Source organism: Parus major, chromosome 7, assembly GCF_001522545.3.
Source record: "Parus major isolate Abel chromosome 7, Parus_major1.1, whole genome shotgun sequence".
NCBI lineage: Eukaryota > Metazoa > Chordata > Aves > Passeriformes > Paridae > Parus > Parus major.
Window position 1 is genome coordinate 25,458,581 of NC_031776.1, and position 19,429 is coordinate 25,478,009.

Below are 19,429 nucleotides of genomic sequence, written 5' to 3' on the forward strand. Positions count from 1 at the left end.
GTTCTTATGCTTTCCTTGGATATGTGGCATTGACAACAGTCAGAGAAAGGAAACATAGGCAGACACAGCTATTCTTTGGGCTGAGTATGGATATACTCATTCAGTGCCTAACAGGATATTAGCAGTGCATAGGAACTCTCTTATCTGCTGTATTTTTTTAAAATAACTGGGAATCAATTTTGCTGAGTCTTTTCTGTCTTTTCTTTGTACTTGAATGGTGACTCTTTTGAGTTGAGTTAGACCTTATTGGCTGATGTTACAGCTTTGAGTCTGATCCAAATGGTTGCAGGCTTAAAAGTCAGCTGACCTCACTCTGAGCCTAAATTATGGGATGAGATTAAAAATCATTATGTGTTCTTCTTATTCTCTTTAGTAGTGATTTAGTAAATCACTAAGGGCAGTAATTTCTTTAGCAGAAGAGGAAATTCCAAAGAGTGAGAGACAGTAAATGTTTTTATAAACAGAATAATTGCTAAGTAAATCTGATATGTTGCAAAGTGTATGGAGCTCAGTTTTTTGAGAAGGTATATATTAAAATGTTCTTTTAATTTCACTGTACACCAAAATGTTAGAAAAATTAGTAATAACATACTTGTTGATTAACTGCAGTCTAAATAGTCTAAATTTTTTCCCTGTTTTTTCCACAGTTGGACTATTAATAATCAGTATTATTAATAGTGTATATCCTAGCCCGTATTATCCAAATATAAGATCCATCCTACATTACCCTTAAGCAGTTTTTTTGTCGCAGGAGGTTCTAAGAAGATTGATGCATTGCCAAGGGAATAATTAGATTTCAGTAGATAATATGTAACTCCCCTTTAAGTTTCAAATCCTTGAGAAACTAACTCTGATAGCAAGAATTTGTGATGAATTAAAAAAAAACCCAAAAAAACCCCCCCTAACAAATAGGACAGTTATTGCTGCTGTTTTTTGTTGCTTTTTTAAAATTGTTAACTCTTAAACTAATGGTAAGGCTGGGAAGGAAAAAAGAAATGGGAAAAGATGTAAATAAGCATAATTTAAACACTAATGTTCACAGAGTGTCTTTATGCTACTGCAGATAATGACTCTCCTGACAAATTAGGACATTCCTGCTCTGAATAATCCCCTGAAGAAAAATATTTTTATTTGATTTAATTGAGAGGAGAATTTCTATATATAGATATCCAACTTGGGTGTCTGTTAATGTTTTACTTCTCATCCTTCCTGCTCTAAAGGGTTTTTTATTCAGCAAGTGATAAATATGCAAGTAGTAATTCCAGTCAGTTTGCAGTATTGTATCAGTTGTTCATTTTTCAAGTAACAAAAGTTATATGTTTTTCTTTTTACAATTTGAACCTCACTTTTTTCTTGACCAAAGTGATACTCCTGTATATTTAATAAAATACATGGACTGTCCTAATACTAAATTTCTTAGAAAATAATTATGAAAATACAGCCTGTCTTTTCCCATTTTGTATAACTATTAGAGTGACCATACAAAAGAGTCTGGAATTACTGTGTATTTCATATCAGTATTTCATACGTTTATAGATGACCTGAAAGGAGAACACTTCTGTAGGCAGATTTTTCCCTGTCATGTGATACTGTAAATACTTTTTTCCTCCTAATAGTGTGATCAATTTTTTTAAGGTTGTGAGTCCTGTCTTTGTGCTTGCATATTATCTTAGCTATTTTACTAAAACAAGTTCTGGTTATATTTAAAGACAAGTAAGAATATACAAAAAGAATGTCTTTCAGTGATCAGGTGAAGTTCAAAGGATTTTTTCATATTCTAAGAGATAAGTGAAAGCAGCCTCAGAAAAGAGAACATCTGCCTGGAATGACCTAGGGATAGAGAAGCTCTTTGGGCTTTGGAATAGGGAAAAGATACCAAAATTAGCAACTGCCTTAGGTTTAGGATGTAAACAAGTAAATTTGATGGATAACGTAAATACACAGTTGATAAATTTCAAACTGTATAAACTATTTCATATCATCTTTGACATCTTATGTTGTGTCCATGGAAATGAAACCTGTTCTCTCTAGAAAGTATATATTCAGTAGATGTGTTTAAGCTGTTAGCCATGATTCAGTATATGAAATGTTTTAATATTGTGGTTTTATTTTTCATTTAGGTTGAAGATTGTAAAAATTTCTTTCAAGTGCAAGCAGTTTTTTATTCAACTTAGGAAAGAATTGGTGAGTACTGTCTTAAATTTGACCTGAAAGCAATGAAATTTCTTCTACTGCATGTCTGCATTATACTGACTGATACTATGTTGATTCTTGGTTTTGTCTGCAATTAAAAGTCCAGCTTCACCAACATTCTTGCTGTTTCATGTTTCAAATAGACCATTACAATGCTTTATAAGTTTTCTTTTTAATTTGATTTGCCTTATATTTTAGATACTGTTAGTTCTGCATTTGTATGCAGGTAATGTAACTTGTTTATGTGTAAGATAAACGTGGAAAAGGTTGAAAGTAAATCAATATTAAATTTAAATTTCATAAAAATCAAACTAAAACTAAAGGTAGTGCTTAATGCTGCTTCAGTTGTATATATGCTTGTAAATTAATGTTTGATAAACATGTTGATTTGTATTATTCAGATTTGGTAATACATGATGACTTTGCTTTTTAAACAGAAGAGACAAGAATTCCTTTGTAGTTCTAAATTACATATGATAAATTTTTATGCCTACTCCTGAATTTCTCATGGAAAAGGTTGGAGCTGAATGTTTCACTGCTTGAGGAGTGTGTTTGCTACCCCACGAGGCACCACAGGACCATTGTGCATTTAATTCAACCAGAAATGGATTGTTCTCTGCCCCTGAAAGATGAGCTTCTTGAAAGATCACAGACATAGCACTGGGGAAAGATGGAGGAGTTTATTAAAAATATGACTACATGATTAACTTGTCTTATTATTTAAGAGGTTTTGTGCAGTTCTGACATCTGAAAGGATTTACTGTGTATGAAGGTGGTAAGACACTGAAGCAGGTTGTGGGTGCCCTAGCCCTGGTAGTGTTCAAGGCAAGGTTGAATGAACTGGCCTGATGGGAGGTATCCCTGCCCATGGCAGGTGGGTTGGTATTAAATGATCTTCAAGGTCTCTTCCAACCCTTAATGTTCTATGATTTGAAGACCTGAAATGCAGAGTTACAGACTAGACATAAAGGTGACTCTAGGCATAAATGCATCGTGAGTACTATAGGGCTGTACCAGATTTTGGGACAATATGGTTAAACAAGAGAAACACCTGTTCTGTCAGGTCAGGCCAATGCCTGGTGACTGGTACTAGTGCTGAAAACAGGAGTCATACAGGTGTATCTTAAAAGCAGATCCTTTAAAATCATGAAGTGAATCGGAATGTCAATGTGAGCAGACATCACGCAACATGAACAGAAAAGTGGTGATACAAAAAAGGTGGAGGGGGGAGTGTTGTATTGGGGTGACACAGCATTTTTGTAAAACCCCACTGGAGCTATGGGCTTGTTCTCAAAGGCAGGCTAATGTCAAATTTTGTTTTGATACCAGTGTGTATAACTTCCATTACAGTTGCAGTTCTCACATCTTGCATGTGAGATGAGAATTTGTTTGTTTTTTTTTTAATTCAGACATTATGAACTTCAGTTGTTTTCTAAATCAGAATTAGATGAAAATGCTGTGGTAGCAGAGTTCAGGACCTTAAAGATTAAGATATAAAGATATTAAGATATAAAATAGACCTAGATATAAAATAGGATTAGGTACTGTGTACTTGAGCATTTCTTCTATTTTCTGCAGAAATCTCCTTATAATAGAAGGTAATACAAAGATAGCTTTCTCCTCTTGTTTCTCTGTTGCTTTTTAATACTCTACAGATTGTTACTTGCATGAGAATGTAGTTTATATAATTAATGTAATTTCTCTTCTGAGACATCTTATCCAAGCCAACAAATTACAAAGCCTTGTAGTGTTTTTCTTTAAACTCTGTGTATCAGATGAAAACTGGTGGCAAGAACTTAATTTTCATTCGTTCCAAGTCATGAATATCTTAAGATCAAAGCTCAAATTTGGCTTCCAAAGAAATCATACTTAAACTAATTTCTTAATCACAGTTAATATTAAAATTATTGTTTCCAGAGTTACTTTCCCTGACTAGATTTGTAGGATAAGATTCATCTCACCTATATTCAGTTAAAGTTAGGTTAAAAGAACATATTTTCTGTTTCATGATACTTGGCTCACCATAGTTCATCCTTAGACTTCCTCTGTAATAATCACATACATACGTGCAAAGGCTGAAACATCTTGCATGAGCAGGAAGTACATTTTAGGATGGATTAAGTTGCTCTCTGGTGATATATTCTTCCTTTTGCTTTTGTTTTTGCTCCCATTAACAATAAAGGGAGCCTAAATGACTCTCTTTAGGCAGCAGAAACTAGGTGAAGTGACTCAGTGATTGCACATTTGGTATGTAAAATATCTCTGGTCTAGTGCTTTGAGTGCATGTTTTAAATCACCTATTTACAATATGGCAGGGGAAATACATTCATGGTATGCTGATGATGTGTTTCAAACGGGTGTGTAAATATATAACAAATTGTACATCTGAGAAACCACATTTATTTGAATGCAAAGCTGAGATGCTGTAGAATATTAAGTTAGCGGACTTGGGAAAGGAATTTTCCACTGGTTTTATTTTTTCCCAACTAGGCTACATACACATTTATGTAATCCTAAAAAGATATTTTTCAAATACTGCTAATAAGTGTTGAGAGCTTTTAATTGCAACTGTCCTCAAAAGTGCAAGTGCCTTATCTTGTAATCGCCTATTAAATTTATTCGCTGACTTGGCACAGCTTAAAGGCATCAACATAAGTAAAGAATTATTTGCCTACTTTCATTAGATTATATCTGTGTTTAAATAAATCACTTAAATAAAGTAAGATGAAGCAGTTGAATGTCACAGTCATTTTCCAGTAGTAGTATAAAGCAATCTTGAGTAGAAGCTGGTGGAGTATTCTGACAATCATATGGCTGGAGCATATATCCACTGGAGCAGATTTTTTTTTTTTCCTTTTTTTTTTTTTTTTTTTAATGGGGAAAAGTATGTTTTATGTAGAACTTTTTAATCCAACATTAGAAGCCCCCTGAGCCATTACTTCAGTAGCAGGTTTTTCCTCTGTACCTTACATTGTTGTGCCTGCTCTGTATGCTGCTTCACTTACATGTGTTGAAGCTGTTCGAGAATAATTCAGTAGCTTAGTTTTTCTAGATGTTTCCTTAAACTTCTGTGGTTTTATTTAGTTGCACTCTTGGCTGTAGTAATATCAATAGCCAGCATCAAGCTTTTAATGCCATCCAGCATGTTTTTGTGATCTTGGTTCTTCGACAGCCAAAGAAACTTCAAATTTTCTCCTGCTCTTTTAGAGGCCAGATGTCCATTGAAAAATTACTTGATTCTGGAACTAAACAATATGATTGGTTTCTGGGCATAATGGAAACCTGGTTTCAGTGAGTGGCCAAGATAATTGATTTTATTTTTTTATTATTGATTATGTATCTGAAGTCTGTGCTTTGAATTTTGCCTGACTTTTTTTGACAGACTTTTAGAAAGAGCTTGGTCTAAAATCACAAGGTGAGGCATAGGCTTATCTGCCCAAGTGCATACTTGATCTTAAGTGGCACTGGCATTCATTAAATGCCTACTTGATTGCTGCCTAATCCTATCAAAGTTTGTGCGTTGCCTTTTTTTTGTGAAGAGCAAACGCTGCTGGCAGAAGTATCTGTGCTGCATTTAAGCTTTCACAGGACTTTTGCTCACTGTTTCTGGAAGATGTTGAGTATGGGGAGCATCTGCCATTGTAAAGCACAAGTCTTTTTCTCTCTCTGAGATGGGATAGGGAATTTTGCTTTTTTTCTGGGGCTTTTCCTTGTTTAGCCAAAGTAAAAAAGGTCTCGTTAGAGAGTAAGTTTTATAACCCAGTTTCTTTCCTGAGCAGCAAGAGATCTGCTTTGGAGTCACTGTTTCAAGGCAGGCAAAGGTGGGTGTGAATGAATGGCCCCACTCAAGGTACTTATTCAAGTACTGAGCTGTTCTGTGTGAGCACCAATATCCAGTCTGATTTTTGTTGGGTTTGCATTTTTAATAATAGGAATCACAAAGATGACTTGGACTTGACTATACCCTACCTCTATTTGTCTTACTGTAGTTTTGTGCTGGGGCCCAGAGCTTCATTACCAGTATTGCATCTCAGCTGCTTCATTCTTCCTGTCTGTAGCAAGCAGACTGTTTTCCTCTGTTTAATAAAAACTACTGACAAAATTAGTAAGATAATAATTTTGCAGCAGAATCCTGCTGTGACTCTCTGAGGTAATTTTCTAACACTGATCTCAACAGACATAACCCCCTGAAATGCCTGCATGTCGTTATCAGACCATAAAGCATTCTACATCTTGCTGGAACCTTGTGATGTAAAAGCATTCCATGGGCTGCAGGGCTGCAGTATAACTGTTATATGTCCTGTTACTTTATGTGCTTTCAGCTGAAGTACTCTGGATATTACAAATGTTAGCTTGGGGTCTATGTGCTGTGCCCACATTGATTCAAGGCTGCTGTTTCCAAGGAATACAGGAGCAACCTTATTCTAAATCTAGCCATGGAACCAGATCTTGCACCCCAGAATCATCAGCTAAGATGAATTTCAAGTGCCCAAGTTATGTTAGAATATTACAGAACCTTCAAGGGTGAATAGGGAAGGAATGAGTGTACTTAGCCAATATCATATATTATTCTTTACCTTAAACAATATTCCCTAGCTGTAATTGAGATGAAGGGTAGGGTTTGAGGATGAGTTCTCCCTGCACTGCAATGAAAGCTTTAAAAGCTATGAATAGAACTATTGTTAAGGTACCTTTAAAGCTCTAGCACACCAAGTTCCTGTGAAAGTGCTGTCTCGCATTACAATTAAGTTGATCTTGCTGCAGTTCCTTCTCATGCTGCCATACCAGCTCCTCCTTCATGCTTCTTGTCTGATCTACTGATCAGATGGTGGCATGAGATTCAGATCAGCTCATTTTCTGGAATACAAACTAGGGGAAACAGCAGGTTATATTTTTTTCCACAAACCATAATTATAATACTTTGACTGACATTAAAATGCATGATCACCACCTCATATAACTTTTCAAATTTTCTTTTCCAACTGTTTAAAAGGTTGACAGAACATGAAAATTTGCTACATCATGATTGCTTGTTGTTAGAATCTAAAATCTTAGCTGTTTCATCCTTTACTGCATCCAGATGAAGGCAGTCCATAATTACATGTAGTTGCTCTCTTACAGAATAGTAATCTACCTTGTTTATATTGTTTGACTTTTATATTGTTGATAAAGCCTTTTATAACTGCATAGGTAATGGACTTAATTTCTGTTATTTTGTTTTTGATTTTTTATTTTTAAATGGTTCCGTTCACATGTCTAGAAAGTATGGGGAACAGTTGGCAGCACTTGGAAATTAAAAACAGAGATATAAGTAATCTTTGTAATTGAATTAAAATATCAGGATTTCATTTCTTGGATATAATTTCTTAAATTTCATTAATAAAGACTTAGAATTTGCTGTTTGTTTTAAATCCACCTTATTTTCCCCTGAATTTGTCCTGTGGCTGAAAATACTGTTGTTCCTGAATACAACACTGGGGGAAGAATTGCAGGTCTCTCTGCCTTGGTTTCTCAGCAGATCTGAATATGAGCAGACCAACAGTAGCTTAACTTGGAAAAAGACTTTACTACTAAGTGAAATCAGTTAAGGTGTGCAAAATGTTGGGGAGAACTTAGTACTGTGAAGAGAAAGAAGAATGCTGCTGACAATTTGGGACCTACAGAAGTTGTTATCAAGTTCTCTCAATAGGCAGAATAGCTTAGCTTGCTTTGCCATTTTGCTTCTTGCATTTCCCAGGAATCTAATTAATCAGTTAAAAGTAGGAACTGTCAGTTGCTGTTGAGATCAATACCTGTTCCCAATCTCCAACTACCACAAGTGCACAACAATTCCTCATCTTAATTGTAGTTTTGAACAGAGAGGCGCATTGTCTTTGAGCTCCCAAATCATGGAATTCTTTTCATGTAGTTTGGGTCATACCTTTTAGACTTGTTTCTGTATAATTAAACAGACTGTAAACCTTTGAGCAGGCTCTTTAAAAAAAAAAACAACAAAAAACAACCCAGAGGAACTAAAAAATTCTTTAAAAAACTTGTAAAGGTATTTTAAAAGAGTTTGTTGTACATAAAGTTAATAGAAAATTAGAGTACCACTTCAAAAAGCCTGATTTTAAAAAAAATACCAATGCTGACAATATTCATATTAGTTTCAAAAATAACTTCAAATAACTCTTATCTGAAATACATTTTCCTCATTTTTTAGCATGAATCTAGAGAAACATTACTGGGATTCAACATGGTGAATTACCGAGCATGTAAGAATTTGTGGAAAGCTTGTGTTGAGCATCACACCTTCTTCCGTTTGGACAGACCACTCCCACCCCAGAAGAACTTTTTTGCACATTATTTCACTTTGGGTTCCAAGTTCCGGTACTGGTAAGTGCTGATTTGAAATATATGGGAAAGAATATGAGTGAGTAGGCAGCTCATCAATAAACAGGGAATTATCTAGAATCTATATTAAAATGCAGTTCAAGTAGGTTTTGAATCCTGCTACTGTTCCCCTTCCCTGTTGGCCTAAGATTCAAATATCAGTAATTTTTTTAAGATAGCTTGAAAAGACTATTATATTAATTTTAGTAGTTGTTACTGCACTAGTGCTCTGAGATTGTCTCCCAAGCTGCATTTTTGGCCTGTTCGCCTGCTAGGTTATGTTTATCTTAAAAATGTTGTCTCAAAACCTCAGAGTCTTTGACCTGGTGTTTTTGAAAACTGTTGAGTCTCAGATACTGCATGCAGGAACAGCAACAAAACAGACCTAAATAAATACCACATACAAATTGCTGAAAAGAAGCTTGTACATGTAAAGCCCACTTACCTACATGTATACAAATAGGAATTAGGTGAAAACAAGGACATACATGTTTTGTATCAAAACCAGAACTTTATTAAATGAGGAGGAAATTAAATCTATAACCTTGAAGGATGAACTTACAATAATAGGCAAGAAATTTGGAGATGCACAGAATGACTGTGCAATAACTATAATCCCTGTAATGCTGGAGTGGGTGGTGCTGGGTTTTGCTGGTTTATACTTTTTATTTAAAAAAAAAAAAAAAAATCTGTTCAGTGACTGAATTAACTGTCTCTGCAAGTAATGCAGAATGCCAGTGGTTTAAATTGTGCCTGAAACAGAGAATAACAGAGCTACTACTAATCATCCATCTAGAATGGCATTAGTGTCTGTGACGTACAAAGGGACATGATGAAAAGCTAGAAAACACAATAACAGGCTATTTCTGTCACACTTGTGAATTGCATAAATGTATAAAAAGGAAAGTAATTCAGTGGCTAACCGTTTATAGCATCTGTTTTTTGACCAGCATTCACAGTACCCAATTGAGAAATGATACTGAACAGTATTTGAGACTTGACTCAATGTTGCAGTAGAGAATTTCAGGGAGCTTTTTCATTTCTGTAAGGATTTTGAATCGGAATCATTGTGGTTACTATTACAGAATAGTTCTTTGATGATGACATCCAACTTAAGTTAACATAAGATGAAAAGGGAAACTGCATAAAAATAAAGAAGGTCATTAAAGTTGCTGAAACAGCCAAAAGGCTGGAATTTCTGCAAGTAGTTTGAGAGCTTGTTGAGAGGCAGCGTAGCAGGAGTAACATGGCACACAGAGAGAGGTTGAGGGCTCTAGGCTTGTTTAATCTGATGAAGAGGAAGCTAAAGGGGAATTAAGTAGAATCCTGAAGCTACTTCAAGGGTAATGTCAGTACTGATGGACCCAAAGGTGCTGGTAGCAGGCAGGTGAAGATTCTTGAAGATCTTGAAGATCCTTCTGTCAAGCTGGACATGAAGGAAAGTATCTGGTTTTTTTCAGAACTGTGTTGCCAGAGCAAGTTATGTGGACTGGCTGTGGCTCCTCTTAGTGAAGGCTTTCAGAAGTCACATAGACAAAGCCATGGCCAGAGGTGACCTAGTCTTAGCAGGAGATTGGACTAGAGACTTCCAGCCAACATTTGTATGATCAAAAGTAGTCAGCAAAATACATAACTGACAGGTTTAAACAGAATTATCTCCACTTCTGAAAGAAATTCGGGACATGAAATTGTTCAACAATTAAATTGTTACATAAGCTATTTCCATTGGTCTAAAATACTTCTATGCATCAAATGTTAAAGCGAGATTGGTTTTTGGAGGTTTTTGGAGGTTGTTTTTTTTAAAGCTTCCAAGAGGGATGCAAAGGTGACTTCTTTAGACTGTTGTTGGATTTTTCAAAGTAGTTCTTGTAGTATTCCTCACCAAATACTCATGAAAAAACATGGAAGTGTTTTACTGTGTATTAGCGTTTCTTTTAACCAAATGGCAAACAAGTAGGCTCTTCACGAGGGAGGAAATTACCACTGAAGTGATACAAAGTCTTCTAGAAAAATCTGAAGTCAACAGTAGAAAGTTTTGGTGGTATTGCACAATGAGGGGTGAGTAGGCAATAAAGTAATAGATCAAGCTCAGTGTCCAAAAATGCAATATAAATTACACAGAAAGAAAGAAGAGCAGTAACATAATTCTCTGAAAACCTTAAATCAGTTATTATTAGAAGTTATAGAAGGACAAATACAATGACAGAGTTACTGGAAAGGAATGGAGACAAATACAGCCAGCTTACTGCTTGTTGAAGTTAAAAATTTGTAACCCCATCAATTTAGCTGGCAGCAGGTTTGGAAAGAGAAATTTCCTGGAATTGCAGCATGCAGAGATTGGAGGGCAGTTCTGAACACTGCTGAATCCAGTGCCCTGCTCTAACACGGTCCTCTGTAGCATGTTGCCTAGGAGAGTATAGAGCCAAGTTTTGAATGTCTTCAAGGAGGAAGACTGCCCCATCTCTGAGCTACCTGGTTCAGTGCTAAACTATCTTCAAAGTAAAAGCTTTGTTTTGTTTTGGTGCATGATGAGGCTGTTGTTTTGTAGCCCTGTCCTTGCCACCTGCCCTGATTAAGATGCCTCATATTTCTGTTTGTGCCGATTGCCTCTTGTCCTGTTTCTGAGCTCTGTTAGGAAATGTCTGACTGTATTTTTTTACTTTCCCTTTCTGGCATTTGATCCTCCTGAGCCTTCTGTTCCTGAGGCTAAAGTCCCAGCTCTCTCAGCCTTTCCCCATCCATCAGATGCTGCCAACCCTTAGTTGTTTTTGTGGCCCTTTGCTTGACTTGCAGAGCTCTGGAACTCCACCAAGCAGTCCAGATGTGCTCTCACCTGTGCTGGGCAAACCTGCTCTCCAGCCAGTTGACACACATCCCGTGCATGGGGTTATTCCTCCTCAGCTGCAAGTCTTTGCATTTTCCTTCATTGAATTTCAGAAGATTCCAGCTGACCCATTTCTCAGGTCTTTACACATCCAGTAGTTCTGTAATATGAACATGGAAATAGCTGATTATTTGGTTTTGTAGTGTAAGAGACTCCATGCTTGCTCTGAAGTTATTAATGGGGAAGTGTCTACAAGAATGAGTGTTACTGGTATCTTGTCACCAATTTTTAAGTGCTGATAGATACTTAAAAACTGTAATTTTTTTCTAGAAGAGAAATTATGGAATATTATAAAGAATCTTTGATTTGACACAAGACATCTGGTCTTACATGAAAAGTCAGCAAGTTCAAGATCTAAACTTAGTTTTGACAAGTTGCATAAAAGAATACAATCCTGATGTGCTTATCATGTAATTTTTTTGTGTTATTTTGCTAAACTAAGTAGAAACTATGTTATTAGCAATTCAGGGAATAGATTAGGAAGAGTATGGAAGAGACACTGTTACAGACAGTATCTATAACAGGAAATATTATTAAGTGTTAGGTGTTACCCAGAGATCCAAGAAGAGATTTCTTACTGCTTTGGATAAAAAAGCAAGCAGAAGGGAAAGCTTTTGTTACATATAAAATTATTTGGAAACAAAACCTACATTTCTACCAAATGCTAAGGTTATGCTGTACTGTAGCTAGGGCAATTGCTTGAGCATGGCTGAAAACAGAATTTAGGAATTTTCTCGAGATTGCTCCATTTAAAACAAGAAATCGTTATTTAATCATGTCAGATTTAGTGGTTTGATTTTATTTGTTTTTTGCTTTCCAGTGGGAGAACAGAGGTCCAATCTGTGCAGTATGGTAAAGAAAGAGCAAATAAAGACAGGGTATTTGCAAGGTAAGTAATTTACATTCTGTAATATTTCCCCCTTTATATATTTTCAAAACTCAGAATAGCTTTCAGTCTACATAGTTTGTTGTTACATGTATTAGACCTCTTTGTGCTGTTTTTATTACAAGGAATGGTCTCCTGCTGCTAAAATACTCCATTAAAATACTGAGTTAATGGGTATTTTAATATAATAACCTGCAACTGTAAAGATGTATTTCCTTTAGAATAAGTACAGTGAGTCTTGTGAGAGCAGCTTTATCACTGTAGTCTCTGTGAGGAATTTTGCTATGAAAAGTGCTCTGCTTCTTGAAGGTATTTGGTCACAGAGTAGTTGGCTAATCAAGAATATATTACTTAATTGTATTCCAGGCTCCTGAGGAGTTTAGTGATCACAATGAAAGAGTCAAGACATAAATTTAGTAATTTCTTCTGAAATTATGATGCTGTTTTCCAAAGTAAAACAGCTGGTAAATCCACCTGGCAGTTTGCTCTGATCATTAATAAGATCCTTGTGGGGAGGGAGCAGCTCTGTCCCTTTTTATGCTTCTACTTTTACTGAGATTCAAGATGCCTTTTTGCCCCTTAGAGAGCTCCAGAGTTTAAATTGATGCTTGCAGACTTCTCGTAGTAAGTCTAGCAACCTTTCCAAGTGCCTGTAGACACTTTTAAGAGCATTGGTGAATTTTGTCTTGATTTCCTTCCCTGTCTCCACACCTTCTTTCCCCCTGTACATTAGAATATAATTTGGGTTTTAGTTCAGCCCACCATAGATAGACAGCTCTGTATTAGGGTTGGGGGGCAGAAATGCTATAACATGACGGTTGAACAAGTAGATATTATAAAACTATTTTTTTCCATGTAAGTCTTTTTTTACTCAATTTATTTTGAGAATGTGAATTTAGATTTGTACTTGGATCAACTTTTTTTAGTACTCAGGAGACTCAGTACTCTTATAGGTGTCATTTACTTCACTAAATGACAGCTATGAATCAGTTCAAAACTATTTTTCTTGTTGCACTTTGAACTTGGCAATTCCCCACAAGTTGGGAGAGTGGAGGACATCTGATTTTGCGGAGTATTTTTATCATTTCAGAAACTCTTATGCAGCAGATGGCACTCTTCTCTTTGTAGCAAAACCTAGCAAGTGCTGCTGGGGGTCGCTTCCAATTTATAATATATAGTTGGGTAAAATCAATGAAGTTGATAAAATCGAAAGCCGTGGCTGGAACTGATCTTATTTTCATAAATCTTTGATTTTTTTAGTTGATAAAATGCTTGGCTCTTCCATCTTCAGGAATTTTATTTTCCACTGTTGTTTTTGTATTAAGAAATAGAGCATTTATCCACATACTTTGTTTCTAAGAAATGTTGATGACTGATGTCTGAGGCATATATGTTTATATCAGTGAAAAGAAATCATAGTGTATTTTAACAAATGCATCTCAAAAGGCTTTTAACAAATCAGCTGCTTGTCTTTCCCATGACAGTGTGCAGTTAATGTATTTTCAGTTTCAAAGAGCTTAAGTATTTTCAAGAGTGAAAAAAGCTTGAAACAGAAGATATTTCTAGAACACAATTCGGTTCGAGAAACTTAATCTAAGAACATTAATTCTTTGTCTTCTAAACATTTACATTTCAAGTAAATGTTATATTTCAAGTACAGTTGGCGTACTGAGTCAGCACTTCTGTATTCATACAGAGGATAAATTTTGTTTTCTAATATTTTCCAGGTGTAATATGTGTTCTATTCCTGGAACCTGCCTTTCTCTTTTATGATGTGTCTTTATTAGCCAAAGTCATGGTGGTGCTCAACAGCTTTTTCAGCTTTCAGGCAGTGGGCTTCTTTTGGTTGCTTTTCAAGGTCTTCCTTGAGAATTAGGTGGGCACATAAATTTAAATAATTGCTGTTGCCTTAATTATTATTACATAGGAAGATTTATTCAAAATCAGTTAAAAAATTGGTTTTGGTGGGTATTTTTGTAGAGTTATCCAGATTTGCTCTTGAATTTCTTAACAATATCTAATTAGAAACTACTTTATTTGAACTAATATTGTCTAAGCAAACCTCTGAATCATTTCATGGTAAGAAAATGAGCACAGAGAATTACACTGAATTGTTGCTTGAGTGATCTGTTTATTCTAAGTTGGGAAATGCTGATTGCCACAAGTAATGACCAGCTGGTCTGGACTTTACATGCTGTGTAGAACGTGGGTGCAGAGAACGAGACAGGGAAATAAAATTTTTTAACAGCCATTTAAATAAAAAACCAATTTCAGCCTACAGGAAGCAGGCTTAGCTGTTTGTTCTCAGGATTTTACTTTAAAATTAGCTGGAGGATTTATTTTATCCAAATCATAAAAACATTTACATTTAATCTTTAAAAATGGAATTATTACTGTGAAGGGTATATTCTATAATAAATTGCATGCATTCTTCATGCAGCATTAAGTTCAGCATTCTGAAGGCTGTTGCTGCAGTTGTTTAGGTCTTGGGGTTTTTTGTTTGTTTGTTTTTGTTTTTTGTTTGGTGGTGTTTTTATCATTTTCATTACAGCTGTTCGCTTGGCCTCACTTATTGTAGGATATTCACAATTCACAAAACCCCATAAGAATTCCCAGAAACTTAATAAAGTATATAATAAGACTAAAAAAGGTTCAATCAAGTCATGAATTGAGAGAAGGTTTAAAGGGCAGTGCTTTCTCTTAGAGTCCTTGCAAAATATTTTAGGGCTATTCAGTTCTGGTGTGAACAGGGGCTGAGAGAATGGAGTCTGAGTGAGTGGGTGTCAGTCATTTGTATCTGCAAACTCCCTATCATTAAAATGCAGCTTCTGTTTCCAAAAATCCAATCTTGCTTCAACTATGCAATTATTCAGGTCAATTAAATAATTTCTTAGGTGTTTTAAATTGCCTATGTCATTTGTGTGATGTACATTGTAGATTTGTGTGTAGTTTAAATCTCTTGGTCTGCAGCAGTATTTGTCAGTTTTGCTGAGAAATGCATTCCCTGTACTCCATATCAAAATACAAAGCAAGGCTCTGGCTTCAGGTCATATTTCCTTTTGGGACAGAAGCTACTTTTTAAATTCTTACCTGTAGTCCCAAACAACACTTGTTCTTTCCCAGCTTCTGCAAGATTTTAGCCCCTCAGCTGTGGGATGCCAAACAAATTCTGTCTTCAAAGACAGATCTTCTGTACTGTAGCTGAGCTAAGACAATGTTATGGGGTTTTTTTAGATGCGTTATGTAATTTCATCCCTGCTACTCAGTTTTGGGTGTTTGGGTGGGGCTTTTTTTGTATTTGCTGTAACATTGCAGCTTATAAGACTTGGGGGTAGGTAAAGTTTTCAGTTTCTGTTGCTACTCAAATAGATGGGAGTGCTTCCAACTTTCTAAGGAATGTCTCTGCAGGTCCACCAAAATCAAATCTGAAAATCGCTTATTCTGTTAACTGTCAGTGCTCTGTGGTGTGTGCAATAGGAGCATCCAGGCTGAGCAGACAGAGGTGGAATTTAAAATTTCAAAATTTCAAAGTTTTAACCATCTTAGTTCCCTTCTGCCATCTCCTCAGCTGCACTCTGCCATGAGAAAATTATTTTAATATTGTTAGAAGCCAGAGACAGAGGACAAATTCACAACAAATCTTAAATGTTAATTAAATAAAATAACTTATTGTTAGATTTAGAAGTGTTCACAGGAGAACTAAAATCAAAAAGCCACAGCACTAAGAAGTTCAGTTCTGCAATGTGGTAATTTTTTCTTTGAAATTTCTGCAAAGACAGGAAATTGGGGCAACAAACATGAGTGGGTGGGGACTCTGAGGTTAGAGCTGTTAATAAAATAATTGAGACGAAGCTTTGGTGATAAACACTGCAGCTGTTTATCATGGTGATAAGGTACTACTTCTGAAAGATCAGACCCTATCCACAGTAAAAGGTGAGTGTTTTCTTGACATTGGATGTTTTCATAGGGAAGAAGGTGATGCTTTGCTCATTTTAGAGTTATATTCCTTTGTTGTATAGCTTGAGGAAGTTTACATAAACACAGTTACAGACTGTGAGTTAAGATACAAAGCAGAGGGGGTTTTTGAAGCAGTCAAAATATAATTTTTTGGGGAAAACTTGGATATTTTTCCCCACTCTATATGCTTCTGTTTCTCTCTTTGTAATTTATCTAGTCTCACATAGGCAAGGATGGTGCACTTCTACTGTTGCATGTTAAATAAAGTCCCCCCCCTCCAACCGTCCTACGTTCCATTTGTTGCTTCTTCACTGAAGGTAAATGAGGTTCAGAAGTTGCCTTTACATGTCTGTCAGCAAATACTGTATCTGCAGTCCTGTATTTACCTAATTCAGCATTGGTTATGTTATGTTGGTCTGCATTTTCCCCTCAGACTGTTCTTACATTGGTAGTAGAACTCACCTCTTGGCAGAGCTGGCTCTTAGTGCTCATCTGCTGGCTGTAAACAGATGATTGGGTGTCAGCAGGGTCCAGCTCATCACAGCCCTGATCAATACCAGAATAAGAAAAGGCTAAAGTTAGACATGGATTTCAGTTCTGCTATTTCAGTTTCATATTATTTTACTTGTTCAGAACTGCTCACGTTTACATATTTGTGAAGAAAGATGCCCAAGTGGTTTGAGTTCCTCACATTTAAAGCAGATTACAGGAATTGGAATTTTGGTTTCATTGATCTGACAACAAACTAATTATTTTTCAAATTAAATTAATACTCCTTAAATCTGGTGAAGCATGCTAGGAAACTGGATGTGCTTCTCCTGAGGAATTAATTGATATTTTCCCTCTTTCCAAATATCAGTGTACTATTAGATTTTTCCCCCAGGTGGAATAACACCTGAAACAGTATTATTTGGAAAAGCCCATCTGGTTTAACTGTCTGAAATTTGTCAGCTGTTGCTCAGTAAGACTTTAGAGCAACAAAGCAGAATGCAATACGTGTTTAGAACTGCTTAGTGGGGTAAAAATAAAAATAAACCCTCTGCAAGCATACCACCACTCCATCAGTATCAAACGATGTTGACATCTTACTCATTTCTGTATGTGAAGCTTATTCAATATAATGTTTGGTTGGTTTTTGTTGTTGACTTTTTTGATAGTGTTAAGGTGGTGACTTGCACTGAGTTTTATGTTCTCTGAGAAGCAAAAATGCATTTGTAACCAAGTTTCTCATTTTCAGAGGATGTAGTTTGTGTGTGGGTAATTCCTTAATTTCTTGAAGTTCCTTCTTTCTGGAATTGCTTTTTTCAGTAAACCAACAATAATGATGATGATAAAGAACAGTTACCATGTGTCACAAGGACAGTGAAGGCAGAAATTATTTTTTGATGTGAGTCTATGGAGCTGTACTACTCATACAATAATATGTTGTCACCACATTGTGTAAAGCTGGAGAATTTAATGATAGAATATGGAGGCAAATAGAAATTAAATTATCATGTCACAAAAGATTGAAATATCACTGGAAGTAGAGAGGGTTTGGGTAATGTTCGAGGAGAAATCTGAACTGTGTAGCACCATCAAAGCAGTAGAAGTAAAAACCCAGTAACACAAAATATACAAGACATGTACAGATTGTTTGTTTAGAAGTATTTTTATTGTTAGCTGAAGAATTTTCAGTTGAAAACAACAAACTGTGAAAGTCTGGGTATGTTTAGTTGTAGGATGACTGAACTATCCAATGCAATGCTAGGAAAAAAGGAGCCACAGATGATTCATTTGATGCTTTCCAATATAAAAGGAAAATGTAGTATTTAATAAGAGATTACAAGTATAGTTTCATTTGTGCTGAAAAAATAAGTGAAAGAAAGAGATTGTAGGCATCCTGGAATGACTGGAGAATGGGATTCTGTTACCCACCAAGAAGTTTAAATAATTAAATAATATTATTGCATCTGCCTGACAAGTGACAAAGCAGGTTCTGGGAAAAAGCATGTCATCTTGATGGAAATTCCTGATGTCTAAACAAAATTTTGTAACACTCTTACCATGTTGTTGATTACCTCGCTTTCAGTTCTTGAAAGTATTTGGGAGTTTTTTGGCCTGATGTTTTCATTGAGGCGGCTAAACAGTTGTGTTACTTAGAGGGGTTTTTTTTTGCTTGTTTATTTGTTTTGTTTTGTTCTACATTTTTCAAGTTCAGATCTCCCAATGATTATGCTGTTTTGGGTCAGACTGTGTTTGAGGCATTACAAGTTCAGTGAGTTCACATTCTGTCTTACCTGTCTCCCTCACAGCCAACAGTAGTTTATTACTATTTCAGTTGCATTCTTTTCAAAGTACAGTAAATGAAATACAGTAGATGGAGAAAATTCAGAACTGCCCATGTAAATACAGCTTTGCATTATTACTTCTTTCTTACATATCATTTGGTTTCCTATGATAGAACATCAGTTTCATTGTGGTGAGTTTGATGTAATTTTGTTCTTACATCATACAATTTTTGGTTAGACATTTTACTTTCTTCTTCTAGATCCCCCAGTAAACCCTTGGCACGGAAAGTAATGAGTGGGATGGATTGGGAAGTAGTGAGTAGGAACTCACTGTCTGATGATAGGTTGGAAACCCAGAGCCTCCCATCACGGTCTCCACCTGGAACACCAAATCAGTGAGTAGCATCAAATCTTCTCTCCCTACAAGTGACTCTATACCTCTAATGTGAGTGACCTACTTGTGTAATAAAAGGATTAATGTGTTACATACACAATAGCTTCAAAAAATCTGTGCCAAATGATTCTCTGTAATATGTAGCTTCAGATTCAAAGAAAGTTTCTAGGGGTGAGTTTCAGGTACTTCTCACTTGACCTATGTAAAGTGTAGAATGTATCACACTGCCCTAAATTTAAGAGTTTGAGTTTTCTCTCAAACACAGTTAAAACTAAGTTATTAATTTGGTTAAAAAAAAAAGACCCCGATGATAAAATCTATGTGATATTTTAAAAAATAATTTCTTTTGTTTAATATTATTTTTTAAAACATTGAGGAAAATTACTTAGTTGGAAATCCTTGCAGATTTATTCCTCTCAATTTTTCTGGCTTTACTTTGTGTTCAATCTTTTCACATGATAGAGCCTTCTGTT

The 19,429-nt window shown here is 35.7% G+C and overlaps 1 protein-coding gene across 3 annotated transcripts in view; it reads left to right on the forward strand.

Moving 5' to 3' along the window:
• The window catches only part of PTPN4 (protein tyrosine phosphatase non-receptor type 4), a 114,802-nt gene that overhangs the window by 65,560 nt on the left and 29,813 nt on the right, over window positions 1-19,429 (forward strand). For all 3 annotated transcript variants that reach the window (XR_001522772.3, XM_015634624.3, XM_015634625.2), the window contains exons 11-14: window positions 2,121-2,184; window positions 8,396-8,568; window positions 12,270-12,338; window positions 18,823-18,957. Coding sequence is in view for 2 of the 3 variants with exons in the window: in XM_015634624.3 (XP_015490110.1) it covers window positions 2,121-2,184; window positions 8,396-8,568; window positions 12,270-12,338; window positions 18,823-18,957 (441 nt within the window). In the remaining variant the exon portion in view is untranslated. The remainder of the gene's footprint in view (window positions 1-2,120; window positions 2,185-8,395; window positions 8,569-12,269; window positions 12,339-18,822; window positions 18,958-19,429) is intronic.